General features: G+C 37.6%; 1 protein-coding gene across 1 annotated transcript in view; it reads right to left on the reverse strand.

The window, feature by feature from the left end:
- HAO1 (hydroxyacid oxidase 1) overlaps positions 1-24,025 on the reverse strand; it is a 73,968-nt gene that overhangs the window by 24,336 nt on the left and 25,607 nt on the right. The window contains exons 3-4 of the mRNA XM_004610934.2: positions 13,777-14,032; positions 1,335-1,510 (exon numbers count right to left, since the gene is read on the reverse strand). Coding sequence (XP_004610991.1) covers positions 1,335-1,510; positions 13,777-14,032 — 432 coding nt within the window. The remainder of the gene's footprint in view (positions 1-1,334; positions 1,511-13,776; positions 14,033-24,025) is intronic.

Consider the following 24,025-nt stretch of genomic DNA (forward strand, 5'->3'; position numbering starts at 1 on the left):
GCTCATGAAGCAGTCTTCCAGCTATAGAGTAATCCACCTGGCCCTTGTATCTATTGTCCTTGGGTGTCAGCCTCATGTGATGCTACCCTACACTCCACAAATGAGTGCAGTCCCCCTATGTCTGTCCCTCTCTTTCGGACTCATTTCATTTAGCATGATACTTTCCATGTTTATTCATTTATAAGCAAATTTCATGACCTCACCTCTACTAATAGCTGCATATGCTTTTATTGTTTTGTATTTTTACTTTTCACACATTGGTTTCACATTTGTGTCAGAGAATGAAATAAAGTCAGGAATTTTCCTAGAGTTTTCTATAGGCCATGTGAATCTCACATACTCAGGTAAAGCCTATTACCTTTTAAATCATTGTTAACAAGATCAAATGAACATTTCTTATCCCAGAGCCACTTTTTCAAACATTTCCAGAAAACAAATACGCTTTTGGCATTTTCTACATAACTGTACTTTAAAAAGTACCTTCTAATCTGGACAAGAACTGTTGAAAGTGGGTAAAGGGATATACATGATGGCCTTTCATATCTGTATTGTAAACCATAATGCCCAAAAGAAAGGAGAGAGAGAAAGAGAGGTCTGCTACAGAAACAGATGAGGGGAGAGAGAAACATTGATGGTGGGGAAAGTGCACTGATGAAGGAAACCTAATCATGAATAACCATGTAACTGTGTATCTCATTGTGGTTTAAAAAATTTTAATATCTTCTAAGGCATAAAAGTATTTTTGTGGGGGAACACATTTCCACTATTCTAGCCATTGGCACCCAGTGGTGAGATTTGAATACCTGTGGAGATTAGGAAAGCAGTCATGTTCCTTAATACCCACAAGTTGATTTTTGATATTTTTAATAATCTGGCCAATACTTTTCATCATTGGAAGATGATGTGGGATTCCCCACATGCAAAAATCAATCAAGCTATTGGAACTTGGAGGAAACAAGTTGAAAAGGCTCATAGAACAGGTTGGTTGGCATGATATTATCCTTGGGGTTTCTTGCGTGTATGAGAGTGATTGCTACAGGTTTCAGCAAAGAAATGAACTCAAAACCTTCTACCTGTATCATGCCAAGCTCCATGATTCAATGACAGGCAATGCCATCCCAGTATTTTGAGAAAATTAACTTCCTAAGTCACGTGAGCGCTGTCCTCTTTAGAATATTGCTTAACACCATGACTCTAACCATCCCCCTCCCCCGCCCAAGAAAATTGAGAGATGGAATTTGTCTTTTCCTCCTTAATTTTCCTTCAAAATATCAATATCTTGTCTGGAAAAGATCATAAAATTAGCATGAAGTGAAGTGGAGAAATAAACTAACCTCTCAATATGCCTTTTGCAACAATTGGCAGAGATGTTAGTCCCCTCAGCCATTTAATATCCTCCCAGCTGATAGACGGATCTATTGCTTTTGCTACATATGTGGCAAGTCCACTGTTGTCTCCAAAATTTTCCTTAGGAGAGAATGCCAAATCACTGGCTTCAAAATTTTTCATTCTGAAACAAAGAGATATATAACATGAGAAATTTCTCAAAGATAGCCAGAATGTTACAATGATTGATTCAATTAAAAAAATCCTTTTAAAATCATTTAGTCGTTAACTCTTTCACCATAAACTACTGTGTATATAATCTCTGTGATCTATTGGAGCATTTCCAGGTAAATATGACAATCTAATTGACTCAATTGATGACCTAAATTTTATGCTGTTTATGTAATTAAATTCATTTCAAAGTAGAATGTGTAATCAAGTTCAAATATCTCTCTTTTATTTCATTTGGGTTGAGGAGTTGAACCACACCCAATTATACTCAGAGCTTACTCTTTATTCTATGCCGAGACTTCTCCTGTGGTGCTGAGGGGAATATATGATACAAGGGATTCAACAAGCTTGGCTGCATGCAAAGTAATCATCTTCACTCCTGTACTATTTCTCTGGCCTTGCATCACTGACCTTCAAATCCAAGTTTATGAATATAGACAATGGATGTTTTCTTTCAGCAATTAATATTATCCTTAAAAAATAATCTTACCTACCAATATTTTACAATAAAAAGAAAAAACCCTAAGTAAGTAAAATTTATGTCCTATGATTTATATTTTACATAGAAAAAGTGTTTAGGATGAGTTGACTGCATGTATGAAACTAGTTAATGAATCATTTTGACTCCAAAGAAGGTCTCTTGACTCCTAATTACATTTTTTCTTCAGTCATCTTTTGCATCCTGGCAACATCATTTCACTTCAGGAAATCTTCAAATGTTCTAGTAGAAGATTGTTCAAATGTTCAAACTAGAACATTTGAACAATCTTCAAATGTTCTAGTTTTTAAAGTATAAAAACTTTATTACAGTTCCATTCATGTTCTTTAGAAATGAATGGAACTGTAATAAAAAAAGCCCTCTGTTGTTGTGGAAATCTTTTTCATGCCCTATTATTACACTGGATATGGAAGGCAGAGGTAAAATTAAAGGTGTTCTGAGAATAACTGCCAAGTCATACTTGTCCGTTTTCCATTCAGTTATTCTCTGTGAGGCTCTCTGTCTGCTCACACTAACTTCCCAATACCCAGACAACCCTGATGATGGAATGAGCTTTCGAGCTACAAAGACAATCCTTTCTTTCCCTATGGTGTGATGGTTAATTTTACATGTCAACTGGGCAAAGGGATTATTGAATATGGATCTCAGGTAAAATTAATTTCTGACCGGACAGCTACCTGCAAAAAAAAAAAAGAAAAAAAAATGAACTCAGACTCTCTGTCTAAAGCCAGGCACAAAAGACAGATCAAAGTGAATTAAAAACCTCAATATCAGACCTGAATAATAAGGTACTTGGAGAAAAATGTAGGCAGAACTCTCCATGACATTGAAGCTAAAAGCATCTTTAAGGATGAAACACCACTGACCAATCAAGTGGAAACAAACATAAACAAATGGGACTACATTAAACTAAGAAGCTTCTGCACCTCAAAAGAAACAGTGATCAAAATACAGAGAAAAATCATGGAATGGGAAAAATTATTTGCCCAATACCCATCAGATAAGGGATTAATATCCAGGATATACAAGACACTAGTAGAATTGTACAGAAAAAAAAAGCCTCCAACCCCATCAAAAAATGAGGAGAAGAAATGAACAGAAACTTCATAAAAAAATACAGATGGCCAAAAGGCACATGAAAAAAATGCTCTACATCACTAATCATGAGGGAGATGCAAATCAAAACAATAATAAGATATCATCTCACACAACAGAGACTGGCACACATCAAAAAGAAAACGAGCAACCAGCGCTGTCACGGATGTGGGGAGAAAGGGACTCTCTTTCATTGTTGGTCGGAATGCAGACTGGTCCAGCCTTTTTGCAAAAGAATATGGGCATTCCATAAAAAACTAGAAATTGAACTTCCATCTGACCCAGCAATACCACTTCTGGGAATATACCCTGGGGATGCAAAAAAGCATAGTAGAAAGGAAATCTGCACCTGTATGTTCATTGCAGTGCTGTTCATAATAGCCAGAATCTGGAAACAATCCAAGTGCCCAAGAGCAGAGAACTGGGCAAGAAACTTTGGTACATCTACACAATGGAATACTATGCAGCTATTAGGAAAGATGAAGTTATGAAATTTGCTTCTAAGTGGATGGATGTGGAGAGTATCATGCTAAGTGAAATGAGTCAGAAAGAGAGGGACAGACATAGAATGATTGCACTCACTTGTGAAACATAAAATAGCATAATAAGAGACAAACACCCAAGGACAGTAGAGACAAGGGCCAGGAAGATTGCTCCATGGTTGTAAGCCTGCCTCAAGAGCTGGTGGAGAAGGCAACTGGGATAGAGAAGGGATCACTAAGTCAATGATAGTTGGAGGGATCGCTCAGACTGAGATGTGTGCTGAAAGTAAAGGAACAAACATAATGACCTCTCAATATCTGTATCACAAACCGTAACACCCAAAAGACAAAAGTAGAGATAGAGTAGGAAGGAAATTGTCTGCCACAGAGGCGGGAGTGGAGGGGTAGGGGGTGGGGAAGAAGGAACGAGGGGAGGGGGGAGGATTCTGGGGACATTGCTGGTGGAAAATGTACACTGGTGGAAGGGTGGGGATTTGATCATTTGATCATTGATCACTGAAACTCTAACATGAAAGCTTTGTAACTATATCTCACAGTGATTCAATAAAAAAAATTATTCCTGGGCATGGCTATAATTTGCAGAGGCATAATATTAAATTGACAGACTGAGTAAAAATGGTAACTCTTGGCAATATGGGTGGACTTAGTCTAATCTGTTGAGGGACCAAATAGAACAGAAAGGTCAAAAGGGGCAACTTTGTTCTATCAATTGGATTCAGCCATCCGTTATTTCGTACCCTGGATCGCTGGAGTTACAAGTGTGCATGCTTTCAAGTTTGTGCCAGTACTGTGCTTCTTTCAGGATCAGAAGGGGTTCTATATTATCTGTGCCCCTGGTATCCAGGTTAGGGCTATTTCTCCTGAGAGTCTAACTACTATGTAGCTTTCTTGTGCTCCTGGGGCCTGCATGATAATTCAAATGGACTAGATATGTCAAATATGTTGGTATCCCAACATACTTTGTTGACAAATAGCCTCAGAATGTTCTACATGGTTTTCCAGAATTTCTCAGAAGGAATAAACTTGAGTTGTCTACGGTATAGTTTTTTGTTTGTTTGTTTTAGTATTACCATAGTTCACTGGCTTCCCACTCTACCATTTCCCTATTTCTCTACAAGTATTCCCTTCATCTTCCAAAAGAACTACTTGCACTTATCATCTCATAGTATTCTCCTAGAGAAACCTCTAAAATAAGACAAAACCCTACAGCGTTGCTGCTCTCTCTGCATCTAAATTTGTTAGCTAATTTACACCAGTATTCCTCTAGCTAACCTATAAGACTCTTCTACTGACTTGGTCTAAATTATTTTCTGTTGGTTTAATGTCCTGATATCCTGGCTAGAGTTCTGGCATTTCTACAGACTCAACAAAGGTTTTTTTCTGCCCACAAGCTGCATGGAGGACATCTACCTATACGTAGTAGAACCATCTCTGTGACTTAGAAGCACACAACCCCAAACACAATTGTAAATTTTACTTTTCTTAAAGGTTGTCTTTAAATAATGATTATGATGATTCAAGATAAAAAAAAAACTAAGTCCACCTTGTCCTTCTGCATATAACAATTTACCTTGCTAACCAATAGCAATATACTCTTAGGGAAAAACTATAGAGGCATACTGATGTCTAGTTAATCAGAGTTATTTTAATTCCTGCCAATAGCTTTGTCACTAAGCATTAAAAGGCTCTTGGTTTTAAGCATGATTGAGGCATCTCTCCTTACTACAATACACTTCTCTTCTAATATTCTACATACCACAGATAAAGTGAGATAATTTTATGTTTGTCTTTCTTCTTCCTTCACTCAATATGGTATCTTCCAGTTTCAAACACATTGAAGCAAATAGTAGGATTTCATGAGGGGAACATATAAATTGTTAGGTAGATCTGCCAGATGAGGTAGCAAATACAAAAACAGGGCCAAATAATGTAAAATTTTTCTTTTGGTGGTCACACTCAGTAATGCTCAGGTTTTCTTCATGGTTTTGGGGTTATTTTTTATGGCAGGGTTGTGGGACCATATATACCACTGAGGATCATTTCTAGGCAGTCAGCCATGTGCAAGGCAAGCACTTTCCCCACCATATGATTGCCCTGGTCCAATACATCCGTAAATATTAAATTGATGACTTTGATATGATCTGTTGAAAAATTAGAAGCCATTATTCCCTACTAGATTTCTGCTATATGTGTGTTTTAAAACTATGTGTTTAACTTTTTCACTCTTCCCATATAATGATTTAATAATCTCAATCCTAATCAATGACACTTCTATAAAATAAAACTTCTACTGTTCTGTTGATTAATGTCTTCTCTGAAAACCTAGACAATCATCTATATACATTGATGACACCTATCTTCACTCCACCCCTTTCTACTAATAAACAACAAAACCTATATCAGTTTTTTGAAATTGAAGCAAAGGATATAAATCCCCAGTAATATAGCATATGAATAAGTATAAACCAGGATTTAGAGAGGAGAAGGACAAAGAAGGAAAGAAATCAAGGAGGGAAGAAGAGAATAGGAAGTAATAGGAGAAAAGGCCTCAGGGCTTCAGTTATGCCAGTGATATGAGTGAGTGGTATAGCCATATATCCAAAACACAGACTTGACAAAATTGAAAACATGAGATACAAGCTGCAACCACTAAACCTTTGTAATGTGCCTGTCAATTTGATAGGCAGGGAAGTGATGGAGTTTGGGGTGGGGAAGAAATCTGGGAACACTGGTGGAGGAGTCAGCACTGGTGGTGGATTGGTATTGAAATATTATATGCCTAAAACTCAACTATCAATAACTTTTAAAACCACAGTTCTTTAATAAAAGATTAAAAAACTAAACAAAAAAAGGATCTTGGAGCTATGACTCTAACAATTTTCATATAAACCTATAAGGATTTAGACATAGTATGTAAAAGTGATTTTTAAAAGAACCACAAGATTTTTTTAAACTAAGTTTGGCTTAATGTTCTTGATACTTGAATATACTTTCCGCTATAATAGCTGGTTGTGTAACTTAGATAACACAATAGCATTAGGACATGAACATTAATATCACACAGAATCCTATATATGCTATTGGCAATGTTTTTTAAATAAAGGACTGAACAGCTGGTCATATCATTTCCTTGATTCAGGTGACCATTAATGGTCATAGAGAGGGTCAGTTCCTTGAGAATCATATTGGTTTTTTAATCTTCACTGGTTTGTTAAGATTTAGTTGGAATTTTAGCTGAAATGCTTGGGGTATCTCTTTTGATCAAATTACCAAGGGTTCTAGATTTTTTTCACAGATTTTGATCTTTGTCATCCAAATGTGAATTAAGTCAATTTTCTGGTTTTGAATTCCAAACTTTTAAATAATGTTGTTAATCAGTGAAGGTCTAGTCTGTCTCTCCCATACCAAAGCCAGAGGACTAAAAAAAGAGAGAAAGGGGAAAAAAATCTGCATGTGTATATATGCTGCATAGCACCCCACCCCCATCCCAAACAAACTACAGTGTTTTAGCAAGGGTGGGGTGAAAGGGTGAAATGGATAGGAAAAAACAGAAACATGGATAAAATTATATAAATAACTGTTGTTATTCTTGGACGGTGAAATGCAGATCAACACTTGAATGAATGTTGCCTTACAGAAATTTCAGTGCACAATGAAGCCTTGTTGTTACTCTAAAACGTTGTTCAAAGCCAGAAGCCAAGAAAAAGTTTTCAGATATCTTGACAGAGACCCACGATGGAGTGTTTTACCAATGGCTCTGAAGGAAACCTCCATGAATGCTATTTTTATTCGAATTATGACATACAGAAAAAAAAAACACTTAAAGCAGTTTCTGATAACCAGAGTATTCCATTTCGTAAGGAAGGAAAAGGGCAACATCAAAATAATAACATGATTACTTAGAACTTAATTCTTTGAATCCCAATCTATTTAATGACCCAAAGGCAAAGGATAGAATTTCTTCTTTGTAAGGGACTCATTGTGCATTGAATTCTCCTCAAATATACTTTTTAATTTAATATAGAAATTATTTTAGCTTTTAGTAAGTTGGCATCAATAAATAGGAACAATTACTAAAGAAAGTTCAGCATTATTATATAGCCAATAGTAATATTAATAATAATGAACTATTGAGAACTACACTTATTTTTTTTTATAGGGGTCTCCCCAGAGATGCTAGGGGACAAGGGCCACTTTAGTAATACCAGGTGCAGCAATGCAGACCTGACTGTTCCATGCTTGGGCTCAAGGGATGTGGTGCTGATCAGGCCCAGAGGTGTTGGTGGCCTGGTCGTGCGGTGGTAAGAGTTGAGCCTGAGGTTTTGTGTTGCACCACTTTAAGCTCTATCACTAGACCCCATATACCCTTATGCACATTTTATAATATCAGATATTTATTGTGACATGAAAATTGTTATATAAAATGGGACTCAAAATGTGATACAAAAGATAAAGCAATATGACTCCATATTTGGCAGCAAAATATAAAATAGCAACCAGTGTAAATTATAATATCATCCCAATCTGAGAGAGAGACAGAATTTTAGAGTATATAAATTTGTAGGCCTTGATACATATGCTATCTTTAGTTTTGTGGACAGGAGGGGAAAAAAACCAAATTTAGAACAAAACAAACCATGTCTTGTTTTGCTTTTCGTAACCTGGCGATGCACAGAGGTTACTCCTGGCTTTGCACTCAGGAATTACTCCTAGTGGTGCTCTGGGGACCATACAGGATGCTGGACATTGAACCCGGCTCAGCCTCGTGCAACACAAACTCCCTACCCACTGTACTATCACTCCAGCCCCATAAACTATGTCATTTCTATCCTCAAGGCCAATTGATAGATAAATGTTTCAGGACATTAGTTTCATATATGATCTCAGATACTTAATTTGTCAACTGCAATATTACCCAGTGTACTTTTATATATAATTTAATCTTACTATGAAACTTCTAAGTGCCATTATTTTCAATGACTAAGATTGAACAGCAAATAAAACAATTAATAGAAAAATAAGTAAATAAATTTCTGGCCACATAGAGTTGATATTCTAAAGAAGAGACCAAAAGTAAGGAAAAAATTAATATAGTTATTAAGTTAATGATGTTAACATTACTTAATATTACTTAAGTAGCTTAAGTAACATTATTTAACATTACTTAACATGAAGCATATTAAGATGCAGTCTACAAAATAAAGAAAAAATACCAGACTAACAGGAATGTGAACTGGTAAAGGCTTAACCTGAATTTTCTTTTTTACTTTATTTTGTTTTCTTTGGAGGCTACATACTGCGGTGCTCAGGGGTTATTTCTGGTTCTGCACTCAGAATCACTCTTCATGGGCTCCAGAGACCATTTGTGATGCTGGTGATCAAACTCAGCTTGGCCATATGTCAGGCCAACACCCTACATGCTGTATTATTTCTCAGGACCCTTAACCTGAAATTTCAAGCCTGGTCATCAGAGTTGGCCTTATAGAGACATAACATTGTAAATTGTATTAGCCAAGAAATTTCTATATTTGTTTTCTGTTACTGCTATAATAATTGTTTTCCATTGTAGAAGAAACTTAAAGATGATACAAGTTCATTATATCACACTTTGGGAAGTAAGAAGCTAAATAAATAAATAAAGAAATATGGTTCTCACTAGAATAAACTCACAGTGTCCAGGTGGCTACTTTAAGAGGCCTTCAGTGAGAGGCTGCATTTTCTTTCTTTTTTCCAACAAATGAGATCACATACCTACTCTGACTCCAGCATAGTCTTGTAATCTCTGCTTCTGCCTCATCTCTCTTTTTCTCTGTTCCACACTGACACCTCTTTTTGCTAAAGACTTTCTAATTGCATTGAGCCTATTGAGATAATCTTGAATAACCTTATTACCATATTCTTAACTTCATCACATCTGCAAAATTAATTTTGCCTATAGAGTGACATATTTAGAGTTTCAAAGGATTCATATATAGACCACTTTCAGAGGACTTTACTCTGTCTACAATCAGTTCTTTTTTGGTGTGCTTTCCCCATTCAAAGAATTTAAAGCTACTCTGCTCTGCCTCAAATTCTCCTTCATAAATATTTCCGCACCATCCCTCTCCCATCATGATTCTCCACACATATTGGGTCTTTATTCTGATCTTTACTGATTATTCTTAGGCTTTCCACAATAAAGACAATTTAATCTTTCCCTGCTGTCAAAAATCTAAAGAAAGTGAGGAAGTGAGCCATCATTGATGTGAAGAAGGACTATGAGACAGGTTGGAGGCACAGTCAGTGATGAGAAACCAAAGATGCAGGGGTGCTTGAAATGTTGAAAAAATAGGAGAAATAGTGTTTATCTGGAGAAAAAATAAATAAGGATGACAGTGCTGAATAATGAGATCAGAGAAGTAATGGGTGTGGGTTGGGAGTGGGAGGGCTTGAATGACCAAGTGGTCTCACAGTCCACTTTCATTGTAAGAGGTATGGAAAGACAAAGGGAGCTGAGTTCTGTGCGTGTGTGTGTGTGTGTGTGTGTTTGTGTGTGTGTGTGCATGTGCGTGCGTGCATGTGTGTGTGTGAGCTGTCTTGGCTGCTGTAATTAATAAATCAGGGCTTAAGAAAAAATAAGTCACTTGTCAAGGAGACAGGTTGGGGGACAAAGTGGGGCAGGAGGGAACCTGGGGACACTGATGGAGGGAAGCTGACACTGGTGGTGGGATTGCTTCTGGAACACTGTATGCCTAAAACTCAACTGTAATAACTTTGTAAATTATGGTATCTTAAATAGTATTTTAATTTAAATGGTTAATTTTTTTAAAAAAAGAAAAGAAAAAGAAGGTCACTGGACAATTAACTGAAAGCATAGTATCCTCATTTGCCTCTATCTTATTAACTAATTGGAAGAAATAAATTTTCTTCCTTGTCAGCCACCCAGCCCCTGTACTGAATAGCCAAATCTTTACCCAAGTAAATGGTCCCTGGGTTAAGTCTAGTCCACAGGATTTAGTGACGTGTTGTCATTCTTTGTTGCTCCCAAGCGCAGCTGAAAAGCCGTCTTAGTTCCTTCCGTTTCAGGAAGCGTCATTCATTCACTGAGTACACACATACATGTGTTTTGCGTATAGACCAAGCAGGGACTATCAAACTGCTAAACTCTTGCTGTTCCCAGATGCCAAGAGTCGGGACCCTCCCCGCGACCCAGGCAGAGGAAGTAGCAAGGGCTGGAAAGAGCCACTGCTTTAAACTCATTCTCCTCTGGATTTCCTGCCTCCCTCGCTTGCCAAACCTCACTTCTGAAAAGCCAGGCTTCACCTTCTATGAGTCAGGTCAGTGGCGGAAAGAAACCTGATTTCATATCAGGCTGTTACAGATGAGAGTTTTCTGGGTTGGGTTTCTTTTTCTTTCTTCTCCTTTTTTTGGTTGAATGTGGCCTCGAGCGGAAGCCTGGGCCTCCCATTAATGTCTCTGCCTTCGATAGTTCCATGCGGGCTGCGGAGAGGCTGACCAGAAAGTCCTGGCTCGCCCTGAAGTCCACTGGGACAAACAGGGCCAGTGTGCTCTCTAGGGGGCCAGGTCCCCAGGCTACGGGGTGTTTCCTGTGTTCCCCGTGACCTGGAGGTGTTGCTCATGATGTGATCATCTTCAGACAGGAGATGTGACAAACTGGGAACTGTGGTCACCCTGGGCACACTGACAGCTAAAAAGGGAGCCTCTGTCTCAAGGTCCTTACATCATCCGGACAGGAGCGCAGGCAAAGGGGATAAGCTGGTCAACCTAACCAAGTGGGCTAGCACGGAAGGAGTGAGAGATACCAGCCAGAATGAACAACTATGTCATTGCCCTCATCTAAGTAGATACAGCTGTGAAACATGTTTGATATCCAGAGCAAGGATGTGATTTTTAAACTAAAAAAGAAAAGAAAGTTATTTCTCCTGTGTGAATTTGTATTTTGATAGCAGTCGTAGGAAGAGTAGTAGCAGCTGCAGTAACATTAGTAGGGCATAAGTAATAGCAGCGGTGGTACTAGTAGTAGAAGTAGTAGTTGTAAAAGCAGAGTAGTAACACAAGTAGCATTGTGTGAGTAGTAACCGTACCAGCAGCAGCAGTAATAGTAGTAAAAGTAAATGAAAGAAGACAAGAAGTTTTTTTTTCTAAGTAGTCAATGGAAAATAATGAGAACTGTTTCCTTGCAGAAGCCTTACTGTGGGAAACTATTTCAGAAAATCTATAAAATAAGATACTCAGAAAAGAGTAAATACAGAACTCATGTAAATACAGAATTTATAATAGGGATTTTTAAGCTGTCTGCTTTCTGATAAATTGTTAAAGACTAAAAATATGGGATTTTTTTCTAGTTTTGTTCAACTAGAAAAAGAGTGATGGCAAAGTCTGTTTGGGAACCACAAGTAGATATACTGGCAGGCCTATCAGGAAGAGTGTTTTTCTTTTTTGTCTTTGGCTCATTGAAGAAATAATATCCCTAATGTGCCTGGCATTATCAGAGAGATAACACCACACAGCTAATTTACACATGGTTCAAACAGCAGCAGTAGTTTACACTCAAATAAGTATATACAGCTGATTTTTATAGTACAAGGTTGTTGATTGATTTATATAAGGTTGAGATATATCCTAATTGAGATATTTCCCACTACACTTGATTATATACATATATATGTATTTGTACATATGTAAATATATATGTATTCCTGGTTTGTAACAATAGCCTTGTCCTTATGTGAAATGTCGATCTGATTTTAAATCATTTAGATTTTTTTAAAGAAGGGTTTATTTATATACAGAGTAAGCAACATACATAAAATGAAATGAAAACTGGTTCAATAAAGGATTCCTCATCATTAGACATATTCTAATAAATACTTTGAAATTCCATCATCAATATGTCATCTACTAATGCAAGTATTATGATATCTTTTCAAATACCTTAATTTCTAATGGCTACCAGTCAATAAACATGATTAAGATTCTAATATATTTTGGTGAGAATTGGGAAAGAAAAAATTCACACCTGATAAGAAGCCAGGAAACTTAAAGTATTTCTAAGAAAATTGGACTGAATTCCCAGTATTTGTTCAATGTGATCCCAATCGTAAAATATTACAAAAAGAGAACAATAACTTCTTATTAATTAACAAGAAGAATGACCTGATAAAACCATGACAGTTAAATTTGATATTATTGTACGTAACATTATCTAATGTGAATGACTAAATGAGTAGATGAATAAATGGCTAGATTTTGATCCATAGCACTGTAGCACTGTCGTCCCATTGTTCATTGATTTGCTCAAGCGGGCACCAGTAACGTCTCCATTGTGAGACTTGTTACTGTTTTTGGCATATCAAATACACCACAGGTATCTTGCCAGGCTCTGCCGTTCGGGTGGGATACTTTAGGTAGCTTGCCAGGCTCTCCAAGAGGGATGGAGGAATCGAACCCGGGTCGGCCACATGCAAGGCAAATGCCCTACCCGCTGTGTTATCACTGCAGTTCTTCGATCCACAAGCAAACAAAACAAAAAATAGAAATATATTGATTAAGGAAGTAGATGCAAGGTAAAGCATTTGCCCATTTTTGTATCCTTCATTCATTCTAATCATAGTTACTCTAAATACAACTATAATGAAGTTAAAATGTGATTCTTTCATGATGGCCACTTAGTACTCATATTGAGAACCATAACACCCAAAAGGAGAGAGAGAGAGTAAAAGGGAATGTGCCTGCCACAGAAGCGGGAGGAGGGTGGGGGAGGTGGCAGGAGGGATACTGGGAACATTGGTGGTGGAGAATGGGCACTGGTGGAGGGATGGGTACTCGTTCATTGTGTAACTGAAACGTAATTACAAAAGTTTGTAAATCTGTAACTGTAGCTCACAGTGATTCATTAATTTTTTTAAAATGTGGTTCTTTGATTTCCAATAACAAACCAGGATATTGAGATTAAAATAAAACTATTTCCCTAGCAACTTTAATGTTCGGTGAAGCTCTATTTTCCCAGGATATCACCTGAAAGCTCTATCACCTGGAAACTGGAGAAATCCTCTGTTGTTGCAAAGATAACAGCAAAAAGATACAGAAAACCAGGTTCAGAGGGTTAAAGCCCCATGTTACCTGAGTTGGGGTGGCAGCTTGAACCTGTTACGCACATCATCAAAGCGATTCCCCAGGTAAGGGGTATCCACAGTCACAAAGATGGCCTTGTAGCCCATCCTCTCTGCCCGCAGCACTAACTGCTTGGTGACTTCCCGATCCTTGTAGATGTACAATTGCAGCCAGCGAAGGGCCTCAGGACCAGCCTCTGCCACTTCTTCAATTGAGGAGGTGGCCCAGGAACTCAACATCATGCCTGTTCCCAGTGACCTGCAGGCTGAAGAAGAAAGGAGATCAAGCATCTGCTTCATTGTATAGCACCCAGGTTGTGGTATAAATAATAACAAGATCTGTATGGGCAATTCAACCAAAAGAAACCCACATGTATTAGACATATGCATTCCTTTCCACACTGTGAATTGACCATGAAGACAAAAGTAAGGCAAAGATGTTATATATAATGGGGGAAAAACATATAAAAGTCTAAATTTAGGTAACTGAACATGTATAAAACAAAATGTACATACTCATTAAAGATGATATGTTTGTAGTAGTTAATTTTATGTACTGAGTTGGTCAAGTAATGCTACCCAGAGATTTGTTCATATACATCTGGATATGGTTATGAAATTTTTTTCAAAGGCAACAAAAATTTAATTCAGTACAGGTTGAATAACACAGATTGTTCCATATATGAGGATAATCCTGTAAATTAAAGATCTTTTTACAAGGTTGAATTTTCTCTGAGGAAAAGAGGGTTCCATAGAAATATTCCATCTCATCCCTTTATGGGCTACTTTATCTGAAGATTTTAGATTCTCTCTACTCTTTTCTTTTCTCTTTTTTCTCCATATCTCTCTTATACCCATTCATCCTTTTGAGAAAGATTTACAAGTAGCAAATAAATAAGAAATGAGCAAGATTTTAAAAGAGCCAATAAATGAGAATTGAAAGAGAGTCATGTAACTAAACGTCTTAGAACATCTCGGCCAACTTGTGTGATAGGCATTCCTCAAGAATTTGGTAGTAAAATTGGAGTTATGTCCCAGATTTTGATTTATGCAAATACCCCACTATACATGTACCTGTATATCAAACCAAGTAACCGAGTGGTTACTCAAGTAACAATAATAAAAATTAAGTGCTATTACATTGATAAATCTATGTTGAAAGATTAAGTTTCTTCCATCCTTCTCAAACCATAGTGAATGGCTAAATCCCTTGGTGTGTGTCTGAAATACTCTTCTGCATTTCTCATTCAGTGTGTCCGAGAGAAGCCCCAAGATTTGCCATCCTGGCACAGCTGCTTGGCTGCCAAATGAGCAGGATCCAGAGCCAGCTATATAACTTGGGGTTCCAGTGAGTGTTTGCAGCCATGGATCCAGACTGTGAACTAAGCTTTTGCCCTACGCCAGCTAATGGAGGAAATATCCTTCTTCCTTGGTTTCTCTTCCCTCTGGGAGGAGGTGTGGTGTCCGCCATTTTACGGGACTTTTAAGCAGGTATGAACTTGGTGGCGCGGGGGAAAAAAAATTGTGCTTTGAACTTGAAACAGCGGGACGCCTGGGCAGTCTTGGGCCGGGGCCAGGGCCGGCTCCAGCTCCGCCAAGATTCGACCTGGGTGGCCATGCCTTTGCACAGCCACTTGGCTGCCGAACGAGCAAGATCCAGAGCCAGCTATATGACTTGGGGTTCCAGCGAATGCTTGCAGCCATGGATCCAGACTGTGAACTAAGCTTTTGCCCCATGCTGCCCCAGGAAGGGAAATGATTCAATTTCCAACTTAAATCTCCCTGGACTTAATTACTAAAATACAGAAATCCTAAACCGTGCGGCCGTTTATGAAGAGACTTTATATCTCTTCATTCTCATCAGTGGAAAACTAATTATCAAATGTTTCCCTGTCAATAGGGCCGTATTCTTGGGAGATAAATTCCAACAAGAATAGTGAGTTCTACCGATGCGAAGATCCTCAACAAAATACTAGCAAATAGGATCCAACAACTCATCAAAAAGATCATACATCACGACCAAGTGGGATTCATCCCAGGGATGCAAGGATGGTTTAACATTCGGAAATCAATCAACATAATCCAGCATATCAACAAAAGTAAAGATAAAAACCATATGATCATATCAATAGATGCAGAGAAAGCATTTGACAAGATCCAACATCCTTTCATGATGAAAACCCTTGCCAAAATGGGGTTTGGAGGAACTTTCCTCAAGATAGTCGAAGCCATCTATCACAAGCCTACGGCAAGCATTATCCTCAATGGGGAAAAACTAAGGGCCTTTCCTCTGAGATCAGGCACAAGACAAGGATGCCCACTCTCACCACTCCTCTTCAATATAGTACTGGAAGTACTTGCGATAGCTATTAGACAAGAAAAAGAGATTAAGGGCATCCAGATAGGAAGGGAAGAAATCAAACTCTCACTATTTGCAGACGACATGATACTATATCTAGAGAAGCCTAAAACCTCTACTAAGAAACTCTTAGAAACAATAGACTTATACAGTAAAGTTGCAGGCTACAAAATCAATACCCAAAAATCCATGGCCTTCATATATACAAACAATGAGGCAGAGGAAAGGGACATGAAAAAAGCAATCCCATTCACAATCGTGCCCCAGAAAATCAGGTACCTTGGAATCAGCTTAACCAAGGAAGTAAAAGACCTTTACAAAGAAAACTACATAACGCTACTCCATGAAATCAAAGAGGACATGAGGAAATGGAAACATATACCCTGCTCGTGGATAGGGAGAATCAATGTTGTCAAAATGGCAATACTCCCTAAAGCATTATACAGATTCAATGCGATCCCTATAAGTATACCCATGACATTCTTCAAAGAAATGGATCAAGCAATCCTAAAATTCATATGGAATAACAAACGTCCAAGGATAGCTAAAACAATTCTTGGGAAAAAGATGATGGGAGGCATCACCATCCCCAACCTCAAACTTTACTACAAAGCAGTAACAATTAAAACAGCATGGTACTGGAACAAAGGCAGAGCCGTAGACCAATGGAACAGGGTGGAATATCCCTACACACAACCCCAAATGTATGACCATCTAATCTTTGATAAGGGAGCAAGAGATGCGAAGTGGAGCAAGGAAAGCCTCTTTAACAAATGGTGCTGGCACAACTGGACAACCACATGCAAAAAAATGGGTTTAGACCTTGACCTGACACCATGCACAAAAGTCAGATCAAAATGGATTAAAGACCTCAACATTAGACCACAAACCATAAGGTACATTGAAGACAAGGTCGGCGAAACCCTCCACGATATTGAAGATAAAGGTATCTTCAAAGGTGACACGGAACTAAGCAATCTAGTAAAAACAGAGATCAACAAATGGGACTACATTAAACTAAAAAGCTTCTGCACCGCAAGAGATACAGTGACCAGAATACAAAGACTATCCACAGAATGGGAAAGGGTATTTACACAATACCCATCAGACAAGGGGTTGATATCAATGGTATATAAAGCACTGGTTGAACTCTACAAGAAGAAAACATCCAACCCCATCAAAAAATGGGGCGAAGAAATGAACAGAAACTTTACCAAGGAAGAAATACGAATGGCCAAAAGTCACATGAAAAAGTGCTCTGCATCACTAATCATCAGAGAGATGCAGATCAAAACAACTTTGAGATACCACCTCACACCACAGAGACTAGCACACATCCAAAAGAGCAAAAGCAACCGCTGTTGGAGAGGATGTGGGGAGAAAGGGACCCTTCTTCACTGCTGGTGGGAATGCCGACTGGTTCAGCCCTTCTGGAAAACAATTTGGACGACTCTCAAAAAATTAGATATTGAATTCCCATTTGACCCAGCAATACCACTGCTGGGAATATATCCCAGAGAGGCAAAAAAGTACAATCGAAACAACATCTGCACATGTATGTTCATCGCAGCACTGTTTACAATAGCCAGAATCTGGAAAAAACCCGAATGCCCCAGAACGGATGACTGGTTGAGGAAACTTTGGTACATCTATACAATGGAATACTATGCAGCAGTTAGAAAAAAGGAGGTCAAGAATTTTGTAGTCAAGTGGATGGGCATGAAAAGTTTCATGCTGAGTGAAATGAGTCAGAAAGAGAGAGACAGACATAGAAAGATTGCACTCATCTATGGTATATAGAATAACAGAGTGGGAGACTAACACTCAAGAACTGTAGAAATAAGTACCAGGAGGTTGACTCCATGGCTTCGAGGCTGGCCTCACGTTCCGGGGAAAGGTCAACTCAGAGAAGCGATCACCAACTACATTGTAGTCGAAGGCCATGTGGGGGAAGGGAGTTGCGGGCTGAATGAGGGCTAGAGACTGAGCACAGCGGCCACTCAACACCTTTATTGCAAACCACAACAGCTAATTAGAGAGAGAAAACAGAAGGGAATGCCTTGCCACAGTGGCAGGGTGGGGTGGGGGGGAGATGGGATTGGGGAGGGTGGGAGGGACACTGGGTTTACGGGTGGTGGAGAATGGGCACTGGTGAAGGGATGGGTTCCAAACTTTGTATGAGGGAAGTATAAGCACAAAAGTGTATAAATCTGTAACTGTACCCTCACGGTGATTCTCTAATTAAAAATAAATAAATTAAAAAAAAAAAAAAATAAAAATAAAAATAAAATGAAAAAAAAAAAAAAAGAATAGTGAGTTCTGTGTTGAAACTCCAACAACAATAGTGAGTTTTGTGTTGAAATATGGAATGTAATCAAGGTAAAGAGAAAAGGGGAAGTGAAATTTATCAGTTATTGGGGGGTGGGGGGGTGGGATACTGGTTTTTTTTTTTTGGTGGTGGAATATGGGCACTGGTGAAAGGACGGGTGTTTGAGCATTGTATAACTGAGACATAAGCCTGAGAACTTTGTAACTTTCCACATGGTGATTCAATAAAATAAATAAATATTTAAAAAAAAAAAGATTTGCCATCCTGGCCATGTAATGCTGATACTGCCAGGCCTAAGACACATCTTTTATTCAACTTAATAGTAGCATTATTATTTGATAGCAAAACTCTATGTTCACATAGAAATAAAATTATTTTTGTTCTTGAAAATTTTCCATTTTGTATCTTTCCTATGCTCTTTGAAGATGTTTTGTTGTTGTCAGTGTTTTTTTTTTTGGGGGGGGGGGGAGTAGTTCAGACCACACCTTGTGGTACTTAGAGACTACTCTCGATTCTGTGCTCAGGGATCACTCTTAGCAGTGATCAGGGTGCTCAAAGAGACATTTGGAGGGAAGAAATTTGTGACCCATTGACAAGATTGAACAGATCTAAGCTGGACATTATCTTGTCGATGGGTCACAAATTTGTTCCCTCCAAATGTCCCTTTGAGAATTTCTCTCACAGGGACTCATGACTTACAAAAATATTGTCCAAGAAACCACATTTTATTAAGTAATAACATATAAACATCTGGACTATTGTCTGATTTTCATTAAGATTCGTAAATATGGAAAATAGCTTCAGGCTATCCACTGCTGTTTGGAAGAAATACCATGGGACACTGGTTGTTTGGGTCCGAATCCCCTAACCATTAATTTACCACAAAGAAAATATGTCCTGAAGAGGATGTGACCCAATTAAGGTCACACAAATACTAGCAGTGGGGTGGAATGAGAATCCAGCATGTTTGACCACTCACCCAAAAAAATGATTTATGAGTTCTGCAAGAACTCTCAGATGCCCCCCCAAGCTCCCAACTGCCAAGCATAAAGAAAACGTACTCTCACAATACTCTAGGCCCATAACACCCAAGGGAACAAATTGGCTCTCCCTGAGGGATTCTACCACATCAACAGCTCCAGGAAGTATGGGGATTTGGAAATTAATGTGTAAGGCCTGTCACATTGCCTTGTGGTTACACAAAGGAATCCAGTTAGGAGGGACACCCATCTGGTGTTGAGTGATAAAGACTTTTAAAATTTTTTCCCTTTGATTTACATAAGAACATCCTGTGAGAAAGCAACAGAACTTCTAATAAGGATCATAATCCTCCAAAAGATTGCCATAAATTTGAGAAATATCAATAGACATTTGCACAGTGTATTTAAATGATACAAAACAATGCACTGGATAATACCTAATTCACTTAAACCATCAGACTTGTGGGAGGTGTCAACTCTCACAACCATTTTGGCTCCAGTCACTTGGATGTGCATGTCTAGAGGGAAACAAGAGCAGTCCACACTCATTTCCTGAATCTACTCATTCTCTCACTAATAACTCTTAATGTTATTAGTGCTCAAAGTTTATTTTACAAAGATAAAAATCAGACAAGCTTATAAATTTGAATAGGGACTCCTAAATTCTAAGTCACCATTGCCTCCAATTATTTAATCAATATTTGGTGATTCATTGAATCTTTGTCCAATGAGTCTCTGGGATGCAGGGGAGAGTATCAAATTCTCTCCTGACATATCATGAGCTGAAGATGATTTGCAAGACAGAATGGGAGAAACATTTAAGAGGCCTGTACTTCTTAAAGCATACACTTCTCATCCCTGTGATTTAGATTTATTTATTATATTCTGCTGTGACCATGGAAGTTTATTTATGGATTACAGACATTATTTTCAAGACAGTTTTATGTTTAAAAAGCCTAGAAACAGAAATGAGTCTGGGATTTTGTATGGACCATTCAGAGAGAGAGAGAACCACAAATCTGCCGGTTCCATGAAGGACAGAGCTTAGATTAAGTTACTATACAGTAAGATGGCAGTTCTTCAGGTTAAAATACTGTAATACTTCCTGATCAATTGATAAATGATCATATATCTAAAGCATAACATCCCCTGCTATAACTACCTCTCTCTCCTGACAAAACCACTAGATGTTCCACAATTCAGTAATTTGAAGGTGTGTGCCTGCAAGAATTAGGGTATCCAGATGCAATCAGAATACTAAAGCAAACTGGAAACAGAGTTTCCAAGTATCTAAATAACTTTTCTAGTTAGCCAAAGCCCACTGTTGTGCTGCTTACTAAATATTTGATTTATCAACTTTGCTGAAAGAGAAAGATATCCCCTTCTCTGTTGCATTACTTTTGGGGGACAAAAATTATAAGGTATTTTTTTTGGTTTGGGGGCCATATCCAACAGTGTTAAAGGACTACTCTCTCTTCATTGCTAGGGATCACTCCCAGCAATGCTCAAGGAGCATGTGGTACCAAGAATAGAAACTGGTCTTCACACATGCAAACCATATACTCATCCCATTGAGCTGTCTCTGGACCTAATGACGTGAATTTTATCAGAGATCTAACAAAGTCCCACTCATTAATTAATTGTTAGAGATAATCCAAATCCTAGACTATGGATTGAAAACTAGTTTTGGAAATTTGCTCAATTCCCTTTTGAATTTTCCATAATAAAATACTAATCTGCTGTTTCTCAAAAGCAGAAAAAGCTAAATTTCATTTAACAAAGACCAGGGTCAACTTGCATGAAACCCTGTTTCTAATTTGCTCTATAATATTTAGTAAAGCCTACATGAGTTGCATCTTTGTAACTCCTGGCAAAATAGAAAATGGGATCATACTTGAGGATATACCGTTAAGGCAAAAATGTCTTCTACCTGCAATAAAAGTCCTTAATGTCGGTTCAAGTCTAAAACTCTTGTTATAATTATAATCAAGATATTATAGAGATAACATCTCCAGAACAAACATTACACTATCAAGTTAACATTGATCTCATGGGGTATTCCAAGACTCTATTCCCTTACTTCTCTACCTCTACTTTTATCCTTCCTAAGATAAAATTTAAAAGATAAACATGTAAAAAAATGATGTGTGTGTGTGCCAGAACTCAAACCCAGGACCTCACACATGCAAGGCAAGGGCTCTAGTACAATGAAAAGTCCTCAGTCCTTAGACACTTGAAGTTTTAGTGCTCTAGATACTCATGCTTGGTTTCTATTTAACATTTTTTATCTTATTTATCTAAGGTATTATACCTTGACAGAGAAAGAAATTCATATAACATTTGTATAACATACAGGCATGCACTCCCATCACTGAGATAATATAATAGTCACATATGTTCAAATATCAAAGATAGATCATTCAAATTATGTGGGAAATAATACCTATATTTTAGACATTAGACATCAGGATATAATGGGTTGAGTCAGAAGGTCTGAGTTGCAATCCCACTTAATTTTGTGATCCATGAACCACAGCTTATCTTCAAAGAAGCTGTAGCCATAGCTGCTGGTTGGAGCGACAGTGACCAGTTCACAGCAACATGTAACCCATCGACATCATGTCTGTCTACGTTTGTTTACTGTGGAAGCTCTGAAGCCACCAAACAGCAAAACATTAAGTGAAACAATATATGACACTATATTGGTGGGGAGTGTGTAGGGAAAAATAAAGTCCTAGAGAGCTTTCTTAAATTTCACAATTTTGAACTTCTTAATCTCATTTTATTAAAAATTTAATTTGGCTCTCCTTTGCAAGGGTATTTATACTCAAGACACCATGCTTTTTTCCTTTGAAAATCATGTCACTATCTATAGGAAGTGTCCACTATCTATAGAAAGAATCTCCCAAATGGGAGAGAATAAGGGGCCAGAGAATTGGTACAGCAGGCAGGGCACTTGCACTGAATGCAACCAACTTGAGTTCAATCCCCTGTATAGCTCCCTAAGCATACCATGGGTGATCCCTAAGCAAAGAGCTTGAGTAAGGCCTGAGAAAGAGAGGAAGAGTGAGAGGAAAGATGAAAGGGAGGGAGGGAGGAAGGAAAGAAAGAAAGAGAGGAAGAGGAGGGAGAAATGAAGAAAGAAAGAAAGAAAGAAAGAAAGAAAGAAAGAAAGAAAGAAAGAAAGAAAGAAAGAAAGAAAGAAAGAAAGAAAGAAAGAAAGAAAGAGGAGGAAAGAGAGAAAGAAAGAAAGAGAGAGAGAGAAAGAAAGAAAGAAAGAAAGAAAGAAAGAAAGAAAGAAAGAAAGGAAAGAAAGAAAGAAAGAAAGAAAGAAAGAAAGAAAGAAAGAAAGAGAGAGAGAGAAAGAGAAAGAAAGAAAGAAAGAGAGAGAGAAAGAGAGAAAGAAAGAAGAAAGAGAGAGAGAGAAAGAAAGAGAGAGAGAGAAAGAAAGAAAGAAAGAAAGAAAGAAAGAAAGAGAAGAAAGAAAGAAAGAAAGAAAGAAAGAAAGAAAAGAAAGAAAGAAAGAGAAAGAAAGAGGAGAAAGAGAGAAAGAGAGAAAGAAAGAAAGAAGAGAAAGAAAGAAAGAAAGAAAGAAAGAAAGAAAGAAAGAAAGAAAGAAAGAAAGAAAGAAAGAAAGAAAGAAAGAAGAAAGAGAGAAAGAAAGAGGAGGAAAGAGAGAAAGAAGAAGAAAGAAAGAAAAGAAAGAAAGAAAGAAAGAAAGAAAGAAAGAAAGAAAGAAAGAAAGAAAGAAAGAAAGAAAGAAAGAAAGAAAGAGAGAGAGAAAGAAAGAAAGAGAGAGAGAAAGAAAGAAAAGAGAGGAAAGAGAGAAAAGAAAGAAAGAAAGAAAGAAAGAAAGAAAGAAAGAAAGAAAGAAAGAAAGAAAGAAAGAAAGAAAGAAAGAAAGAGAGAGAAAGAGAGAAAGAAAGAAAGAAAGAAAGAAGAAAGAAAGAAGAAAGAAAGAAAGAAAGAAAGAAAGAAAGAAAGAAAGAAAGAAGAAAGAGAGAAAGAAAGAGAGAGAGAGAAAGAAAGAGAGAAGAAAGAGAGAGAAAGAGAGAAAGAAAGAAAGAAAGAAAGAAGAGAAAGAAAGAAAGAAAGAAAGAAAGAAAGAAAGGAAAGAAAGAAAGAAAGGAAAGAAAGGAAAGAAGAGAAAGAAAGAAAGAGAGAGAAAGAGAGAAAGAAAGAAAGAAAGAAAGAAAGAAAGAAAGAAAGAAAGAAAGAAAGAAAGAAAGAAAGAAAGAAAGAAAGAAAGAAAGAAAGAAAGAAAGAAAGAAAGAAAGAAAGAGAGAGAGAGAGAAAGAAAAGAGAGAAAGAAAGAGAGAGAAAGAGAGAAAGAAAAAGAAAGAAAGAAAGAAAGAAAGAAAGAAAGAAAGAAAGAAGAAAGAAAGAAAGAAAGAAAGAAAGAAAGAAAGAAAGAGAGGAAGGAAGGAAGAAGGAAGAAGGAAGGAAGAAGAAGGAAGGAAGGAAGGAAGGAAGAGAAGGAAGGAAGGAAGGAAGGAAGGAAAGAGGAGGGAGAAATAAGAGAAAAGAGAAAGAGAGAAAAAGAACAAGAAAATAAAGAAAAACTTTTCAAAACTTTCATTTATTTTCTTGT

The sequence above is a fragment of the Sorex araneus genome, chromosome 3 (genome assembly GCF_027595985.1).
Source record: "Sorex araneus isolate mSorAra2 chromosome 3, mSorAra2.pri, whole genome shotgun sequence".
NCBI lineage: Eukaryota > Metazoa > Chordata > Mammalia > Eulipotyphla > Soricidae > Sorex > Sorex araneus.